Source organism: Neophocaena asiaeorientalis, unplaced genomic scaffold, assembly GCF_003031525.2.
Source record: "Neophocaena asiaeorientalis asiaeorientalis breed wild unplaced genomic scaffold, Neophocaena_asiaeorientalis_V1.1 scaffold10, whole genome shotgun sequence".
NCBI lineage: Eukaryota > Metazoa > Chordata > Mammalia > Artiodactyla > Phocoenidae > Neophocaena > Neophocaena asiaeorientalis.
In genome coordinates this window covers 3,585,622-3,605,163 of record NW_020172817.1, presented here as the reverse complement: position 1 = coordinate 3,605,163, position 19,542 = coordinate 3,585,622, and the positions used below count along the sequence as shown (strand labels likewise).

At 41.8% G+C, this 19,542-nt stretch overlaps 1 protein-coding gene across 1 annotated transcript in view; it reads left to right on the top strand.

The window, feature by feature from the left end:
* The first annotated feature begins 135 nt into the window (after positions 1 to 135).
* The window catches only part of FBXL7 (F-box and leucine rich repeat protein 7), a 414,974-nt gene continuing 395,567 nt past the window's right edge, over positions 136 to 19,542 (top strand). Inside the window, exon 1 of the mRNA XM_024741743.1 lies at positions 136 to 287. Within this exon, the coding sequence (XP_024597511.1) occupies positions 251 to 287 (37 nt within the window). The 5' untranslated portion in view covers positions 136 to 250. The remainder of the gene's footprint in view (positions 288 to 19,542) is intronic.

Sequence of the window (19,542 nt, the reverse complement as noted above, 5' to 3'; positions counted from 1 at the left end):
CCCCGAACGCGGATTTTAAGGGCAGCGGCCGCCCCCCGGCCCCACCCGGCGCAGTCGGGGGTGCCAGGAGGGGACGGAGCGCCCCCTCCCACCGGAGTGCGGGGGCCGCCCCCGTCCGGAGATCGGCCCCGGAGCGTGGGGTATGCGCAGCTAAAGGTCCCGTCGGGCGGGCTTTCCTCTGGCGGAGCGCGCAGGCGGTGCGCCCCACCTATGGAGTGTCCAGGGAGACGGCGGGCATGACGGCGGCAGGATGGGCGCGAACAATGGCAAACAGTACGGCAGTGAGGGTGAGTGGGCCGCCAGTCCTCATAACTCCCCAGTCGCGCCCCCCTCCCTTCCCCTCGCCCTCCCGTCTGGGAAGGAAGAGTCTCGCACGCTGCCGGGGCGCATCCCCATTTGGCACCCTGTCTGGGCCGTCACCTTCCCTTCTGGCTCTGAGTACTTCGGCGCCCCGAGGATGCTTTCCCACCGCGGGGGTCTCTCTAAGCAACTTCCCAGGTTGCCTTTGGGACGGCTCGAGTTGCATTTCTGTCTGTTTCTGAAACCATGTGCCTCAGTTTCCCTTCCCTGGGCATCTGGGGTTTCGGATGATGGTTTGGCAGAGGGCGGAAGACGTTTTTGAAAAACAACGCAGTGAAAATTTTCCCAGGCCTTTGTGCACCATTCCCCGGGACTCTCCTGTAGCAGGAAAAACTTCTGGAAGAAGTTAAGTTTCCATTCTCTGCTCACTGCCCCCGAGCTGACAGCTTCGTAAAACTGACCACCTAGGGGCCGTGTGAGGCGAGGAGTGGCGGGGGGCTTTGTCTGGACTCTCTCGGGGCTCGAGACGGGCAGAGGACCATCTGTTACGTGGGGCTGGAAATTGCACAGAAATATTGCCTGTCAAGTGGGAACTTGGAAGTTGGGGAAACTTTAAACTCCACCTACTCCTAAAAGGATGATGGATATGTGGGTTGGCTTCTCCCTCGCCCCTCCCCTCCCTTTGCATAGTACCGTAGTGTTGTAACCCGGTTGATTAACTGCATGCCCCTCATATGCATACGGCAAAGGCATTTCCCTCAGTTCAGTAGTTAGGAAGGTTTGTCTTTTCGTGAACTTGGCTGGAGGGGAGTGGAAGAGACAGGGTCGGTTTTACAGCCCGCCCCCAGAGGACCGGCGGTTAGAAACGGGGTCCAGCGCCTGAAGACTGGTAGGAATGCAGAATGGCTCTTCAGCCTGTGGTGTTAGGGAGACTCCTATCATCCTCTTCAAAACTTTGAGCTGTGGCCACAGAATGTGGATGCCTCTTCCCATGTTTGCGTCTGTGTTCCTTCTCAGCAGCTTTGTGGAATTACAGCAGAAACCGACCCTAAAAAACCGTATCCACAAGAACCTTTTGTTTAAATCATTCTTTTCCAGAGCATCATGTTTTGAATTCCACATATATATATGAAATATATATATTTCCTTATTCTGGGCAGTTATGTGAAAGAGATTTTTTTTCCTGACAGTTTCTTTTTTAAAAAGTTAAAAGGTGGTCTTTTTAGAGAGCAACCGTGAAATTATGCCAAAAAAGATTATTGGAGAATCTTGGCCACCCCCCAAAACTTCTTGAAGTTAATGTTTTAAAAAATTTTGGAAAAATGAAAGATTAAGCCTCCTTACTCTGAGTTATTAAAGAAGCTTTCGGGGAGTGAAGTGTGTGCCTGTCAGTTCTGGGTGTGCATGCGTTATGCTATTTGAACACTGGTGGGGGGAATGGACACCCCAAGAGGAACACAGGGTCACTGCTCTGTGTTCTTCAGCAAAACCCCTCAAACTCTTCCTATTCCTATGCAACTTGTTCTTAGATCCCAGCGTTCTTGCATTGTACAGTGTGTGGTGTATGACTACTTCCTGTCTGAACAGTGGAGTTTTCAACCCTTGGGAGAGAAAAGGAGAGACAGAGAACTAATGTTCTCCAGCTGTTATCCGTAAATGCTACCTCTGCATTTTCACTTCAGCTGAAGTGAAATTTTACTGGGATCTGATTTAGATACACTGTGGACTTTTTATAGGAAAAATCTCTTGGGCTTGGCTGATTCAAGGGGACCAAAAGGAAGCTTTGGGAGGTAACTGAGTTTTGGCTGGAGGGACACGTTGCGTTCAGCGTTCATCAACTCTCTTCAAGTGCATCGCCATTCCTCTGTGATAGGTGTGGGGGAAAATAGAGAAATCGAATAACAAGAGCTTTTCAAAAATCTTTTCTCCCCCCAGTTACACCGGGCTTCTCCTAATATATGTCATTATAATATATGTAATGTATTATATGGTTATAATATATGTAGTTGGGTATGGTCAGCTTTATCACATGGTGCTATTGGATGGTAAAATCTATGCAGATAAGCCTTTTGGAATTTGGTGTGTTAGTGCCACACCAAATCCTTATCTAAATCTTTCTTATCTAAAATGTCAACTTTCAAAGAAAGTGAAAGCAACCCCTAGACATGGTATTTCTATTATCAAAGCAGACTGAGAATTAAGAGAGTTTCATAGATTTAGAGCAATTTAGGTGTGGTGTATTTCAAATTATCAACAAATGCATATCCACAGAATGGCTCAGTGAGAGATCCCCCAACTATAAAACATTGGTGTTTGTGCATACTTAAAAAAACTGTAACTTCAGTATATTTTACTTACTAGTGGAGCTGACACCATGTAAATGGCCCTGAAATTTTACAGATATTGTTGTGAATTATTAGAACTTTCAAAACTTCAGTATTTCATCTGTAATCTCACTTTCTCCTGCTCCTGGAAAATATCTTTTTTATTAAAAAAAAAAAAATTCCCAAGACTTACCTTCGCAGGTGCAATGGGACAGAGGCTTCCTACTTCTGCATCATTCCAGGCCCCGTAGCAGCAGTATCACCTGGGAGCTTGTCAGAAACTGAATCTGAACCACTTATCACATGCGTGTTAAAAGCTCCACGCAGTTCTGATATGGGGTGCAAAGCACTGATTTGAGAGTCTAGAAATTTGATTCCAGCTTCAACTTAGCTACTGTGACCTTGCTCAGTTGTCCCCAAATCTTAAGGTCTTTCTTCTATAGAGTGAGGAGAGAATTTTTTTTTTTTAATTGGCTTTATTTGTCATGCTCATCCTTGTGCATGCAGTCCTTCATTTTAGTTTGCTCTAATAATGCCTGAATGGACCACTTAACAGAGATTCGCCTTGGGAAGACATGTTATAATAAATAGGGAAGTTAAGGCTATTACTGCTCTGAAATCAGTAGATGCCCCAATCCCTTTGTTATCCCCTTTACCCTCATCTCTATCTTCCTTACTTATTCCCACTTCCTCTCTTAACTCAATCAGTCTCTGCTTTTTTCTGCTGAGATTAAAGTTATGTGTTTATCAATATTGGGTGTTTCCAGTGTTTTGTTTTCCTAAATACTTAGTGAACGTTCAGGTTAATGATTTAGTTCTCAGCCTTTAGGCAGACTTGGATTTTGCTCCAGGAAAAAGTTGCCACACCACTGCCGATGTTCAGCTTTCTAGAAATATAAGCGCATGTCTGTATGATTAGTATGTTCCGGTAAACTCTTATTATGGAGGGCTGATTTTTTCTCTTTGTCTTCTTTCATAAAATTTAAGTTACAGCCCATGTGTAGAAATCTGGAGAATAAGCTGAGGTGATTCAAAGCCATTAGAACCATTAGCTTTGACTCCAGTTAAACTAAATAAACAAATCTCTCTGTTCAAGTAGTGAGAGAGGAGCTGCTTTTCCTGCCTTTTAAGGTTTCCAGCCTCACCCTCACTTACTCAGTGGTTTCGTTGTTATGTTTATTCTACTCCAGCAGGGCTGAGTCTGTCGTCCTTACACTGTTAACAGCTCCTTTGTAAAATCCTGCCTGTCGTTGAATTGGAGCTGCTGAGGCCTTGTGATGGGGCTTGACCTTGGTAGCTCTGCTGCTCTATCAACGCCCCGAGTCCCTTTTCACCATCTCAGATCTGTGCTTCTCAGATATGTTGCCTGGGAGCATAAATCATCACCAATCCATCACCACTTCGGGAAGCATATCTTGAAAGAATAATAACGATGGCAAGTAACATTTATTGAATGCTTACTTTGTCCAAGCCTGATCCTGAGCCCTTCATGTACGCTGACTCTTGTTGTTACCGAGTCCAAGCTCACTCTGCTCGCTGCACGACAGGCCAATAAATCGGGAGATGAGGTATTGAGGCAAGGAATGGCAACTTTATTCGGAAAGCCGGGTGTCCAAGAAGATGGCAGACTAGGGTCCCAGAGTACCATCTTATGGGGTCTGTATGCTAGTTTCTTTTATAGAACAGAGAAGGGGAGGAGGTGAGGAAGTAACATAAAAAGGCCGTAAGTCTTGCAAAACACCTCCTGGTTTGGCCAGCCTCAGGGAGGGGATGTGTTACTTTCCTCTTTGTTGCAGCAATCCACAGGTGGGCAGAATGTTTCCCTGTGAACTGAACAAAGGTACTTTAGTTTAACATTTAGGCAGAGGGGGAGGCTTCCCTGAGGGAGGCCATTAGGTATGCCGATAGCTATAGACAACATCTTTTTAGTGATTATAGTAACAAAAAGCAACTGGAGAGCAAAGGTTAAAGTAAAAGAAACAGATCCAACATGGTGTCAGATTTTGTTCTTCCCTGTTACAATGCAATTCTCATGACAATCCTGATCCTATGGGGCAGGTGTTCCTATGTCTCCATTTTACTGATGAGGAAACAGAGGTGCAGAGAGGATGATCATTTTCCCAAGATCCTACAGGTAGCGTAGGTGGAATTGGGACTCAGGGTCTGTCTAAGCGCAGAGTTACTTATTCATTCTTTCATTCAACCAATATATGTTGACTTCTTATTTCCTACCACGTACCAGGAACTCCTCCAGATTCTTGGAATACAACAGTAAACAGATAAAGATACTGTCCTGGTCAATCTTACCTTCATCTGTGTGCATGTGTCCATGTGTGTTGGGAGGGAGGTGAAATGGCACAGTTAACACATGTGCACCCAGGCGCAGTCATTTAGTAAACCACATGGTAAGTTCTAAGGGGCCAAGGCTCTGCATAAAGAAAATTGTCAAATTAAGACTGATGGGGGGACTTCCCTGGTGGTCCAGTGGTTAAGACTTTGCCTTCCAACGCAGGGGGTGCTGGTTTCATCCCTGGTTGGGGAGCTAAGATCCCATATGCCTCCTGGCCCAAAAAACTAAAACATAAAAAACAGAAGCAATATTGTAACAAGTTCAATAAAGACTTTCAAAAAATGGTCCACATCTAAAAAATCTTAAAAAAAAAAAAAAGACTGATGGGAGTTGGGAAGAGAAGGGTGTGGCAATTTTAATTAGAGTAGTCACTGTGGGCCTTATGGAAAAATTGGCATGTAGACTGAAACTTAAAAGAAGTGAGGGACTAAGCCCTGAGGATCCATGTAGCATGTTGACTGTTCCTTTCAACCACTGTGTTCTACCAAAGTGAATACTCTTTATGCTGGAGGGCTTGCATCATTTTATGCAAGTGTAAAAGTGTAACATCATCAGTCTTCTGTAAGTAGTCAGCTAGAGTGGAACAGAGTCAGTCTGGCTACTGGGCATATTTTTTGCCTAGAGTCTTTACAAATATGTTTTATCCAATGGTATTTTAGCAGATGGTTTGTGACTGCTTTTGCAGGGAGGGGAGGGGGAGCCTAGGAAATGCCCTTCATTCTGCAACCAGTAGATGTTGCCTCACTTACTGCATGTGTGACTGCTCACCCGAAGATCTCTCCAAAGGTCTCTGTAATTCTTAGATGGATGTAGCTCTTTATCTTTTGCCTCCAGTAAATAAATTCATTCTGATGAAAATCAGAAGATATATGATAGTGATTCCACTGTTTGGCTCAAATCAAAGCATTAGTGAAGCTATCAGTACCATTTTTGGTCTGACTGTTTTCAGAGATTTGAGGAATCTTTTTTGCATATTTAAAACAGAGAAAGAGAAGAGAGGTAACTTTTCGTTCTCCTTAAGAATCAACTCACCTCAACTTTGCGTCAGCTCTCTCTGCCCTTTGAAACAGAATGAATTCTGGGTTGATTTTGAGTAATTGCTAATCACTTTTACCCTTAGCCCTTATTGAGTGGTGTGTCTGGAAGTTGATTAGACTACTAGGCTTAGCTCTTTGATTGAGGGAAACTCCTAGATATCACACACCATGGCATTTGGAATGTAGTAAAGTACGTGACAGTATCTTGAGTAAAATCTAGAGTGAATTAATTCTCTGAATAATGAAGAAGGGGATAAATGAAGTTTAGAAACTTAATACCGTAAAAAATAATATTTGAAGAGCTGTCATGATGAAGGTTAAATTTCAGAGTGCTGAGCGAAGACCAAGATATGTAAGTTACTAGCACCTAGGTAGATTTGACTCAGTCTGAGGAAGAGCTAATGATGAGAGCTGCCCACATCTGAGACTGGCTGCCTAATGAGGAAGTGAGTCCTCCCACATGGGAAGGGGGATCACAGGAAAGATTGTTATGCTTGAGATTTCTGCATCAGCTAAGGGGTCTACTATAGGACCCTACACCAAGATCCCTAGCAAACAATTTGCCATGTGCAGCTATTTATTTATTTTTTTAATTGAAGTATGATTGATTTACAATGTTGTGTTAGTTTCAGGTGTACAGCAAAGGGATTCAATTATACATACATACGTATCTATTTTTTTCAGATTCTTTTCCATTATAGGTTATTACAGAATAGTTCCCTGTGCTCTACAAAACAGTTCCCTGTGCTCTGCCATAGGTCCTTGTTGGTTATCTATTTTATATATAGTAGTGTGTATATGTTAACCCCTGATTCCTAATTTATCCCTCCCCCCTTTCCCATTTGGTGACCATAAATTTGTTTTCTGTGTCTGTGGGTTGCAGTTATGTTTGACGAAGGGTTATTGTTCGATTTGAACTCATAGCTACTTGCCCCCCTTAATACGTTTCTATCCTTGTAGTTGTTGAAAAGTACTATCCCCACTTCCTCTAGGTTAATTTTCTCTCTCTGTTACATGTATGTGTTTATGTCTTTTTAGATATATTTAGATATTAATTGGAAAATAAACTGATTTTATTTGTTTCCCTGCCTTCGGTGGTACATAATCTCCTGAACCAAAAATGGGGTTTGATAAATGACATGTTCTATTTTCAGTGCAGTAATGGATACGGACTGTACCTACTGTGCCTTTTATTATGACCCTAAAACATGTAGGTCTCCTGAAGTTGAAGCAAGACCCTGAATTGTGCTTGTATTGACTATCTTGAATTAATGTTTTAACTTTGTTGATAAGACTTAATTGGCATCATTGGTTAGTGCCGTCTGATCAGAAGCTACAAATTGACTAGAACCTCACAAAGACAGCATCTTTCTCAAGGAGCCCTGACTCCTTTTTGTTCAGCACCATGTCTTCTGTGCATGAGCTAGACAGGCAGTTCTGCCACGGGGTGATAAAGTCCATATCTGCTGAACTTTCCCAGAATGTAGCTTTTTTGGGGTTTTGGTTACAGAAATTTAGACCTCTTCTTCCATCTACTCACTGCGTTAAATCTCTAGGTAGAATAAGACTTTTGCTTTAAGGAAGTTCAGTATCTAACTGAAAAGCTAGGCAGGGAGGCCAGTGATTTCAGAACAAGACGATAAATGCTGATTCACAGAGGGACCCTACTTTTCCGACGTGCTGAGTGTGAATGTAAGTGATAAGTGGGAAGTGGGCATAAGACTAGAGCAGCTCTAAATAATGACAGCACTGGACCATATCTGCAACTCCCCAAACATCTAAAGGATGCACATATTTTCTAAAACAACGACAACAATAACAACATAATCACACCACTATATATAAAATAGATAACCAACAAGGACCTACTATATATAGCACAGGGAACTATACTCAATATTTTGTAATAACCTATAAGGGAAGAGAATCTGAAGAAGAATATATATATATATATATATACACATTATATAATTATATGCATATAAATTGTATATATATATATATAACTGAGTCACAGTGCTGTATGCCTGAAACTAACACGATATTATACATCAGCTATACTTCAATTAAAAAAAGAAACCAGGCAAATTGGAGGGGGAGTCGCTTACACTCTTGGGAGAAACTAAATCTTTTGTTAGGAGTCTTTCCCTAATTGTTCCCGAAAATCTTCATGTTCCATTTCGGATATCGTTTATTCCATGGGAAGTGGTTCTTGTGGGACCTGTAAGCGAGGACCTTGGAAGGCTTCAGTGGAGGGGCAGGACCTGACCAGCCTAGGTCCTCGCCACACCTGTACCCTGCAACCAAGGAGAATGGGAGTCTGCAGGCAGATGCTTTTTAAGTGTGCTAGTTCATACCCCAAAGACGTACAACTTTCAGACTTCTGACATGACTGATTATGAACCATCTCTGAATTTTCCTGAGTAATGAAATCTAAACACGTGGTCACCATTCTCCCCGTTCCCTGGGTGAAGGAGTGTCAACTTTGTCTGGAGCCGTAAATCTTTATTCGGTTGTGCATTAGATATGCTCACTCTATCAATCCCTATTTAACTTCTAAACCAGTAACAAAATGAAAAACAGTTGTTAACACCACACAAACTCATAATTGTAACTTTAGAAGCCTTGAGCAACGTGTAGAAATGTTAAAACATTTTTTTGTTTGCTACCCTTTCTGTGGTAAATTCCTGTGCTGCATTTTCCAAGCAGATGTAGCAGTGGAAAGAGAATCAGAATTTCTAGAGAAAAATTTCAGGAATTTTTCTTCTGCTCACAGATTGACCTTCTGGCTGCGAGTCACCCACTTTTTGGCAAGGCGGAGAAGTCAGGAAAAGGCTCCTTGTATGTGCAGTTGAACCTTTGACCCGATGGAGTACTCGAATTGAATCTCAGGAGCCTCTGGGTTAGGTCCAAGTCTAAGGCCAGGTCTTCCACGGTGCAGCTGTCGGAGGTGGCTCAGACCCCAGGGAGAGGAAGAACATGTATGAGACTGAGGGTGGAGCGGAAGAAACATAAATAAGAGGAGAGGGAAGAAGAGGAGAAATTCAGAGAGAACTGGTGTTAGGGCACCGATTGCCCTCTACCGTAAAGAATGGAATCACTGTTCTACTCTTTTCTTACAAATGTCTTAGCTCGGGCTTCCCTGGTGACGCAGTGGTTGAGGGTCCGCCTGCCGATGCGGGGAACACGGGTTTGTGCCCCGGTCCGGGAAGATACCACATGCCGCGGAGCGGCTGCGCCCGTGAGCCATGGCCGCTGAGCCTGCGCGTTCGGAGCCTGTGCTCCGCAACGGGAGAGGCCACAACAGTGAGAGGCCCGCATACCAAAAACAAAAACAAAAACAAAAACCTTAGCTCAAGGAACAAAAACAATTACTAATAGTTACTCGGTAGGCTTGGATGTTGCCAAGTTTACTGTATTTTCAGTCATTTCAGTAATACTAACAATTACTGAGCACTTAGTAGATGCTACTTCCCTCTCCGAGCATGTTACACACACTCATTCCTGTAGTTCAAGACAGCCAGGGATGCGGGCACAGATCATCCCATTTTGCAGTTGCCAACACAGGAGCATCGAGGCAAGGCGGACTGACTGCCCAGGGCACAGAGCTGGTGAGTGGTCCAGTCCGGTCTGAAATCCCTGTGGCTGTGCTAGCTTTTGTGCCCCTCTCCGCTGTGCCCCTGACCCGCTCCTGCCTGGGCATGTCAGTGGCGGCCAGCGTCTTTCCTGGTCTTTGTTTTGTTTGTGTGTTTCAAAGGATTGCAGTGACTGCGAAGTAGCCCCTTAAAAATGAAAGTGACAGTTTTATGTACGGATGAGGTGAGCAAAAATGAAAGACATCTTTGGAAGGAGACTTTCGACTCACTTTACCTGGCTCTCCCAAGGGCCAATTAACTGCTCATTAGGCACCAATCTGCTGACAAATTGGCAGGCTGACTAGTGTCTCTGAGAATGGCAGCCTGTAAAATAATTAGCATATTCTGTAGAGTCTTCAGAGCGCCTAGTAGAGCTGGGAGGCTGTCCCACTTCTCCCCGGAGTGTTAGCAGATTATCTTGGTGCCCGGATAGCTTTTGATCTGGGACGGCCACTGCTCACAAACAAAAGCTAATGGAGGACTGAAAGAGGTGTTCACATTTTCCTTCCTAAGTAGTTTATAAGTTATATCTTGTATTTCCCTCTGGTTTCAAAAGTATGGATTTGAAATAGCTATTAATGTGGGGAATTATTCCAATATGTATTTGTATTTGCCTTTATCTTTGCTAGCCCCTGGGAGACTTCTCCATGCGTATGTCTAAGAAATTGCTTTGGAAACTATAAAGCGTTTCAGAAATTAATCTCATTTATCATCACAGGGACTGTGATGGGAGGGGTGTCTGCCATGATCCCCAGTTTGTAGATGAGGAAACTGAGGCCTTGGCAGGTTAAATGATTTGCCTTGATTTTACAGTTGAGAATAGATGGGGGCATTCCGATTTTAAATTTAGTACACTTTCTATCATAATATGGCTTCCCTTAAAATGCTACAAGATAAAATAATATAATCATGCTAGGGTATTATCACCAGGCATCTGTGACAGTATTTTAAATTGCTTGCACCCAAGGATGAAAGTGGGGGTCTGCAAGCATCCATCCTGTCCTTTAATTGCTTTTGGAGCTCTAGTATTGATAGAAGCAGAGAAGCCTGCTCCCCCTTGGTCGTCTCAGGCCACAGAGCTGTGCCACTGCTCAGGGGAGCAGCCTTGCAGTGGTAAGATAATGAGAATGCAGAGTGAATTGTTAGATAAATATTCAGGACAAGATGGCCTTGTTTGTTAGGGTGTCACTTGCTAGCTGATAAAACTCAGCTGGGGCTGTGAGGGGTGTTTCCTTCTGAAAGCTTCTGCTCTAGATGCGTAGAGAAAGTTGCTTTACTTTTGGGAGCATCAGAGAATCAACTCTAAAATTGGGGCCAATCAGCATCACTGGAGTCATTGTTTTCAGTCTTCTGGTTTCCCTTGCTGTTGAAGAACCGCATTGTTCAGAGGTCTTTGGAAGTGTTTAGGTCCTGGACAAGCCCTTTAGGATGAGTTGCTATCAGAGGTCACTGAGGTTCTGATGTCGTTGTGATAGAAATCCACACTGTCATTTAGCCTTTAACTGCTTTACTTTCCATTCATTGTCCTCTGGTTTACTGTCTGCTTTTTTGTTTTTTTCTGTTTCTTGTTCCTTTGTATTTATTTATTGCTCATCCTACCACATGCTTACCCGACATGTCTGTAACCCTGTTCACGTGTTAGGTCCTTAATATATTTTTGTTAAATACATGAGGATGAATCTGTAGCCATGATCTTTATTGGATCTAAAAAAGCCTATGAAAACCCTATCATATTTTCAGTGAACTTTTCTTAGACTTGAACATTTTACTCTTAAAAGAAAGTTTTTCTGGGCATGTTTTCTTCTGAGGATATTCCAACTTGGACTTTTATTTTGAACAATGTGGATCTATCTTATGGATGAAAATAGCTTGTGTACTTAAGGAAAAATGAAACATGTAGTTTTTAGCATTGCTGAAAACAATTGCAGAAGACGTTTCAACTTCACTGATTTACAGTATTGTGGACTTAATTCTTTTCAATGAGGAAAATGAAATATGTATTTTTCAGCATTGCTGTAAACAACTGCAGAAGACATTTCAACTTCACTGATTTACAGTATTGTGGACTTAATTCTTTTCAATGAGGAAAATGAAATATGTATTTTTCAGCATTGCTGTAAACAACTGCAGAAGACATTTCAACTTCACTGATTTACAGTATTGTGGACTTAACTATTTTCAACGGGTATTGAGTAGAATCCTGCTGTATATTTTTTATTGCAAATTGTATTGTTTGGTAATATTTGTTTCAGCTGCTTCGGAGCTTACATGACAACTTAAGTAAATCAATCTAGAAAGCATTTAAAAATTGATCTCTAATAAATTACTCCTCTGGCTCTGTTCTCTTCTCTGGATTAAAGGGTTATAGCATTATGAAACCTTTTAAATTTATATATTCATCTACTTCATGCTGGGGGCTCTGCATCTTTATTTTTCTCCTTTTTATTATGCAAAATATAAAAGTTATTAGATGTGTCTGGTATGATTGGAATGGTTTCTAGTAGGTCTTCTGTTTCTGACTTCCCTCCTTACTAAAATCAGAAGTGAAATAATCAATTTCGGAAAAAAAGAAAAACATTATTGAGCTGTAGTGTGTGTATATGTGTATACATACGCGAGATTATTTAAATAACCCTTTTCTATAAATTCAGCAAAATCCATTATTCCTCACATCTGTTTTTTTCTGTAAATGAAGAGAAATATGTAACCTATAAGGAATTAAAAAATACAATTAAAATTAAAGTGCCATTTTTTTTTTTAATAGTAGGTTATCTGTTAGAGGAACAGCTTTAGACAAAGGGTCACCGTAAGAATCAAACTACAGAAGAATCAAATAGTCCAACACACGAACTTTCTGAGATGGAACTTGGGATAGAGGTGTCTGTAGTTTATGAACAGACTTGAAATGGTTCTGTGACATGATATCCGCTTGGAACTGTATGTTTTAGTTTGTTTGTTTACCTGAATATGTGTTCAGCTCAGATGAGTGGATATAATCTCTGTTGGTGAGACTTGTACTCTGCATGGCACTGAGCCTGATTGACATTTGTTTTGAAGTGCCAGAGTGTAAATTCATATTCACAGGCAGCATTCATACACTCATTTTTGTCTTTTGTTTTTTGATTTTAAAGATCAACAGTTGCTCCGTTGGTTGGAAAGATTTATGTAGCCCCATTTGGACAATGTATATTGTGGAGACTACTATGAAAATAAATTTCAAGACATGACATTTCTATCCCGAACAGCTTACTTTTCACATCTCATTTTGCATCCACTTTGCCTACTTAATTATATTTTAATAATGTTCTCTATTTTCCATCTCTCCCAAAGACCTCTCTTGTTGATCACCCTGTGAGCTTGTTTTGAGAGACAGTATTTCCTTGGGGAGTCTTTTTCCATTCCTGAAGCCACAACATGAGCTGAGCAATAAAAAGCCAATTCCCTCCCCTTGGTTGTGCTTCAAATAGTCTTTTCTTTGATACAGGCTAATAAAAACAGGAAAAGGATCATTTTTAAATGCTTTGGTTGGGGTTGCTTTACTTCCAATAAGGAAAATTGCCTCACAAGGGGGAGCATGGGTAATAAAGTTACAACTAACTGAGTAATGTATTCAGTCTAACGTCAAAATCTCCAAGCTGCTGCCTGCAAATCTAATTTAATCGTGGGTTTGCCGTGTGTCCACCGTGGTGTGTAGATTTGAATTTGCTGCTGTTGATCAACTCTTCACAGTTAATGGAGTTGAATTTCAAATGCTTCTGGAGAGGTTTGATATGTGTGGGGTTTTTACCTTCACAATCTCTGTAAGCCTTGAGGTAGGTAATAAAAGGGCTTTGAGGGTAGACCAAGAATGAAACATGTAATAGAATCTTGGATGTGTTCATGGTGAAATTGACCACAGATCAGCTGACAGTGAAAGAGACTGAGGCACAAAGAAATCAAAGAGTTTGGTTAAGGTCCTACAGAGTCCAGGTGTTTCTTTTAAATCCATTTCTTTCTTACTCACCATGCTTCATGCCCTTTGTTCTTACTTTCAGATTTGAGGTGAATGTAGTGGCTGTTTTCCTTCTCTGTGCAGTTAGCCCCTCCGGGATTGACTCTCTCATACCCCCAGCATGGCTCAGGGCTCCTCCGGAAATTACTGTCACTCAGGGCAAGGGAGCAGCCCCCGTCTAATGACTTTTTGAGGCGGGGGTACAATTTGGGACCCTTCTGAAGAGCCATCTTTGGTCTGGAACTCCAGTTGGCTGAGTCCTGTGTTGCATCACAGACCAAATTCTGTCTCTGTCTGCCTTCTCCCTGGCCTTTCCTAAGTGTGATGCCAAGGGTACTTCCCAATAAAGCACCTGTACTTCAAATCACATCAGAGACTATTTACTGGGGAAACCAATATAAGACAACGGAGAAGCTGAATACGATGCTATTCTGGCAGTGGTCAAGGACAGGATGCCACTGCTGGGAAAATCATCTTTCTGGGAATCCTGGCTGTTCTTAAAAGGGAGCCTTCATCTGACAGTTAAGAGACATGAATGGATTTTTGCTTGGGGACCTAGTCTAATCCTTTCATTGTATAGATTTAGGAAATAAAGCCCCATGCACTAAAGTAACTTGACCAAAAGTACATAGCTAGTTGGCGAAAGAGCAAAAACAGGCTTATAGTTCCAGGTGCTGTTTTTGAAGAGCCGTATTGGAATTTGTTCAGAGTTGTTTTGCTGCTGTAACTCAGAATTGACTGCAGATGGGTCTAGAGACCAGTTATCTGTCTGATCCGTTTGTTCAACTCTGGCACCGAAGTCAGACATCTCAATAATTTCTCCGTGGTTCTATTTTTGAAGAGTGATCTCTGAAGCTCACCGCAGTTGGTAGTTGAATAGTGAAGAAGAAATGGCGAAGTAGAAACAGATGGTCATAGTTATTACTGCCTGAAATCAGTGTTTTGTGATACCGGCTATTAAGAGAATTGGGAAATTGGCAAGGCTTATTACATGATAGGCCAGTGGCAAGTACGGATTCATTAGGTGGATGAAGCATGCAGGGGTGGGTTGAAAGAATTGTAAGCAAAATGAAAAATGATGACAAATTAATATTTAGTCTGTTGATCATCCTAAATAGTTTAGTAGTCATTTTATTATGCTCAAATAATGTTCCGCTGAGATTATCAAATGACTGCAAGTTCAGAGTCACTGTGGTCCTGAGAAATTTGGAAGGAATTGAAAAACCAGTTGCTAGTTTGTTATTATCACTACTACAAGGATCCAGATTTTATATAATTTCCTTGGCATAATTAAACAGCTACTCTCTTAGAAAATATTCTTCAACTCCTGTCGTCTGTAAATTAAGTAGAAATTTATTTTATTTGGTACTCAAGGCCCTATGTGTGCTTAGACAGATTCCCTCTCTGGCTTTCTCTCAGCATGCTCTTCTATATGTACTCCGTACCCTGGCTAAACTAGTAACCTCAGTGTTCCCCAAACGTGTCTTTTATTTTCCTAGATTTGTGTCTTTTGTCATGGGTTTTGTTTTTCTTGGACTGTTCTTTCTATTTGATTACCAATCAAGTCCTGCTCAGTTCAGGCCCAATTCAATGTTAACTTCTTAAAATAAAATTTTCTTTGATTTCCCATAGATATATCTTTGTTCATAATGCTTATTAACCCCTTACTTTGAGGGACTATGTCAGGTGCTGTCAGCTGGATTTGCTTTTTCTTCCCTCTGATCCACTGTGGCATTTTATTTGTATGGAATTTTTATGTCCTACTTTGCATTTAGCTACTTGCATCTCTCTAATCCAGTACATCTTTGTAGGTATCCATGTACCAGAATCTGTGCTCGGTTTTGAGGGGTAAAAAATATAAGAAATTGTTCTTGATTTAGGGGCCTGCAGTCTAGTAGATGGAATAAAGTACTGAAAGAGCCATGGATGGCAAAACTAAAGCATGCGATGGGGGACAGAACTGGCTGTGGTGAGCTTTAGCTGGGGATATTCACAAGGACTTCTTATCTGAGATGACCTTGACCTGGGTCTGGAAAAATGAGTCAGGGCTTGCCAGGCAAGGCTGTTAAGGAGGGAATGAGAGAAGGTCAGGCAAGGAGGCAGGAACCAGTGGGTCAACTACGAGGGGAGGAGAGGATGATCTGAGTTCAGCCCCATACCTGGAGCAGTTGGCCGGTGCACGTGGCTGTGAAGGCAGCGTGAATGGCAGGAGGGCGCATCAGTGCTTAGCAAAGGCAGCCGGCCTGGGACAGATTTAGAGAGATTGCTGGCCAGGCACATAGATTCCTCTTCCCTACTCCTTGTGAAGGGAGTGCCATTAATATAATTCCTGGCCTGGAGTATTTACCTGGCTGGTAAATTTGGAAGGAATAAAGTCGACATCTGAGCTCCATTCTGTTTTCCTCTTGGGGGAAGCTCTTCTGCCCAGAAGTAGACCGGCTTTGGTCTCATGCTTGCCAACACTTGGATTCAGTATTAGCCACTTGGCTGTAGACCTAAAACTATATACAACCTCTGAACTAGAGTTCCTGGAAATAAAGGAGACATTTTCCTCTCACTGCCACTCCTCTTTTCTGAGTTCCTCAGTTTGTTTTGAATCTGACTCGGAGAGAAGGGTGCTATTCCTGGAGCCCCATCAAGACCCCAACAGTAGTATACGTAGGAGGGAGGAAGAACGGCTAAGTGGGGGGAGGTGAAAGCTTGAATTACAGCGGGGACATAATGACTGAGGCAGAAGGTGTGGGTTTCAGCAGTGGAAAGAAGGTAGAGGGACTTGGGGACTCATTGGCCGAAGGGGATGAATGAGATGGAAGGTTCTAGAAAGACTCCACCTTCTGTTTGGGTGCTTGGGGGCCACATTTGCTCACAGACCTTATGTTCTGATTGACCTGAGTTTCCCCGAATTGGTTCTGGAGCCCAGGACAGTTAATTTGGTCTTTGATCTCTCCTCTCGTCATCACCACCCAGGATCTGAAGGAATTTTTCAGGGACTGATAGATACACTTGGGCATTTGCTCATCTAAATCGTTCAGTTCCTTTATTAATTCATTTAGCCAGCAGGTATTTATTAATCTCCATCTGTCAGGCCCGGGCATGGCCTGCCCATGAGACATAGCGGTGAATAAAACATTCGCTTGTTCTCTGCAGACTCGGGGTCTGGTGAGGAAGTCGGAGCATACAGTAGGGGGTTACTGGTTAAGTGGCTTTGGAGGCAAACAGCCCGAGTTAGAATCTGGATCCCACTACTTGCAAGACAGGCGACCTCATTAGGACCTCATTTTTAAGGGAGCTAAGTTGGTGTCTCCCTCAAACAGCTACTTCACACTATTTGTAACTTCTCATTTGGCCCGGTAAACTGGTGGATTGGCTTTGAATAAATTCTTCCAGAAACTTAGAAAATTGAAAAAAAAAATTGCTTTTGGAATTCATTTTTTAAAACCGGAAATTCCTGTCTGAAGCCGGAAGAAGTTGTCACAGGAGCAGTATGAGCTATGCTCTATTTATCCCTCTTTTGGACGATCCCTTTAGATCAGCACTTGATGGAGGGAAGCTAGAATGTGGTTTATTTTTTGGTAAAGTTTTCATTTTTGAGTTCTAATTGCATGAAGGATTTGAAAAAGAGTTGAGCTATTTTTTTATCATGGCAAAGCTGGATATTGCTGGGAAGTAGAGAGATCCAGTGTTTGTGTGATCTGAAGATAGACCTGGTATTAATAGGGGGTAATATTCTTTTTTTTAATGGAAGTATGGTTAATTTACAATGTTGTGTTAGTTTCAGGTGTACAGCAAAGTGATTCAGATTCTTTTCCATTATAGGTTATTACAGGATATTGAATATAGTTCCCTGTGCTATACAGTAGGTCATTGTTGTTTGCCTATCTTGTATATAGTGGTGTATGTTAATCCCAAACTGCTAATTTATCTCCCCCACCCCGGCTGTCTCCTTCGGTAACCGTAAGTTCGTTTTCTATGTCTGGGAGTCTATTTCTGTTTTGTAAATAAGTTCAGGGAGTAACACTCTGATTTGTAGTTTTCTATGCCATTTCATACAGTGATGGACATTTTCATGGTTCTAAAACTGGGGGAAAAATCCCATTGTTTCAAGAGTCCTCAATCAATGTGAAATACCATTCACACACACAAATTGTGTGTGTGTGTGTGTGTGTGTGCACGCATGCGTGCGTGTGTATATATATATATGCACTTTATTGTTTCTATTTTAAAAGTCACAAGATCGAGTGATATGCTACGTGCCAGATTCTTGCACATTTATTTGCTATGATTTAGTTTGTCCACCAATGTCCAATCCTACAGAAATCGAAACGGCTGAATTAGACAGAAGACGGCACAAAAGTAGTGGTCGGGTTTCCTAAAGGGTAATATTTGCTTTATTTAAAATTACTGATATTTAACCAAGAACAAAAATGCCTCAGTTTTGTCCTGTAAGCTTTTTTTCATTTTCTGTTTTCTGTAAGTGAGAGAAAACCAGTATCCTTCTGTAAGGAATTTAAGAAATCAATTATAAAGTAGCATTTGTTTCTTTAATAATATGGTATCAGCCCTACAAAGGGAAGTGATGTACTCTCTTTCATGTCAGGGCACCCTGAGTTTTAAAGATGGATTAGACCCTAGAGATGATTAGTCCAGTATACTCCTTTGGAGATTAACAAGAAGCTTGGGTACCAAATGTTTGAAAAGACATGCAAAGTCCTATATGAGGTAAAACAGTGAGTGTGGTGGCTAAGAGCACAGACCTGGGTGCCAGACTTCCTGGGTGTCAGTTGGCTCAGCCAATTACTAGTCGTGTGATCTTGTGCAAGTTACTTAACCTCTCTGTGCCTCAATTTCTGCATCTGGAAAATGGAGTTAGTAGCAGTCCTTCTCTCCCAAGAGTTGTCAGAGAGTGGGTTGAATTGGTAGATATAAAGTGATAGTACTTGGCATGTAACAAATGCTACTTTCTGATTTATTCTAATCTGCATTTCATCAAATCTAAGATGATTTGAGGCTGCTGCTTTCTCGAACTCAGAACATATGACTGGAAGGTTTCACGAAATTACAGTATGATTTGCCAAAGTGATTTAAGAAAATATTGGTTGTAAGATGAAGGTGTTAAATGGGCAGTGGGAGGGGTGGGGAAAAGGTACTTAGAGTCAATTAAATAGGTTGCTATTATTATCATTGTTATTATTTAACTGACTTGGAATGGGAAGCTACATGTCCTAGTGCAGCCCTTAGTCCATTGTTCTACAATACATTGTATGTCTGGGCAATGTTTATAAACTAGAGTTTTAGACACTTCCACTTTGGGAAATAAAAATTTTAGCTGTTTATTCTGAGCACACAGAGTCTACTCCACCTTGGGTAATATCATTTGATTTAAAACTATCGCAGCACTGCAGTTTTGTAGTTCCAAGTCCTAAGGACAACTGGGTGCGATTCTCCTAACTTACTAAAAAAGCAGGGTAAAGAAACACCCAAATTCCCGTGTAAGAATGAGTGTCCTCTCTCTGCACGTGCTTGCAGGCTCAGGGGTGATTGAGCTGCGTGTGTCTTTCTCTGTTTGTTATTGCTTTGTATTTGGATAGGTTAAATCTTTAAACAGTTATAAATTTCTTCCTACTGAGTGAAGGTTCAGATTCAGCTTTTAATAGTAGTTAGACATACAGTTTTCATTCCTGGTCAAGTTCATCCAACAATGGAGGCTGGAGTGTCCCTTTCAGGTTACTACTAAACTGACTCGGGGGCAAAAACCATGTCCATTTTATATGTGTCTATGTAAATCCTCCAGAAAAGTGCTTTAAATGAGGGCTCTTGTGAATACCTTTAAGACTTTGGGCCAGTCACTTCTCTTTGCCCCTTCATTGCTAGTTGATTATCTGTCCTGCTCTAGGCGACTTATCTT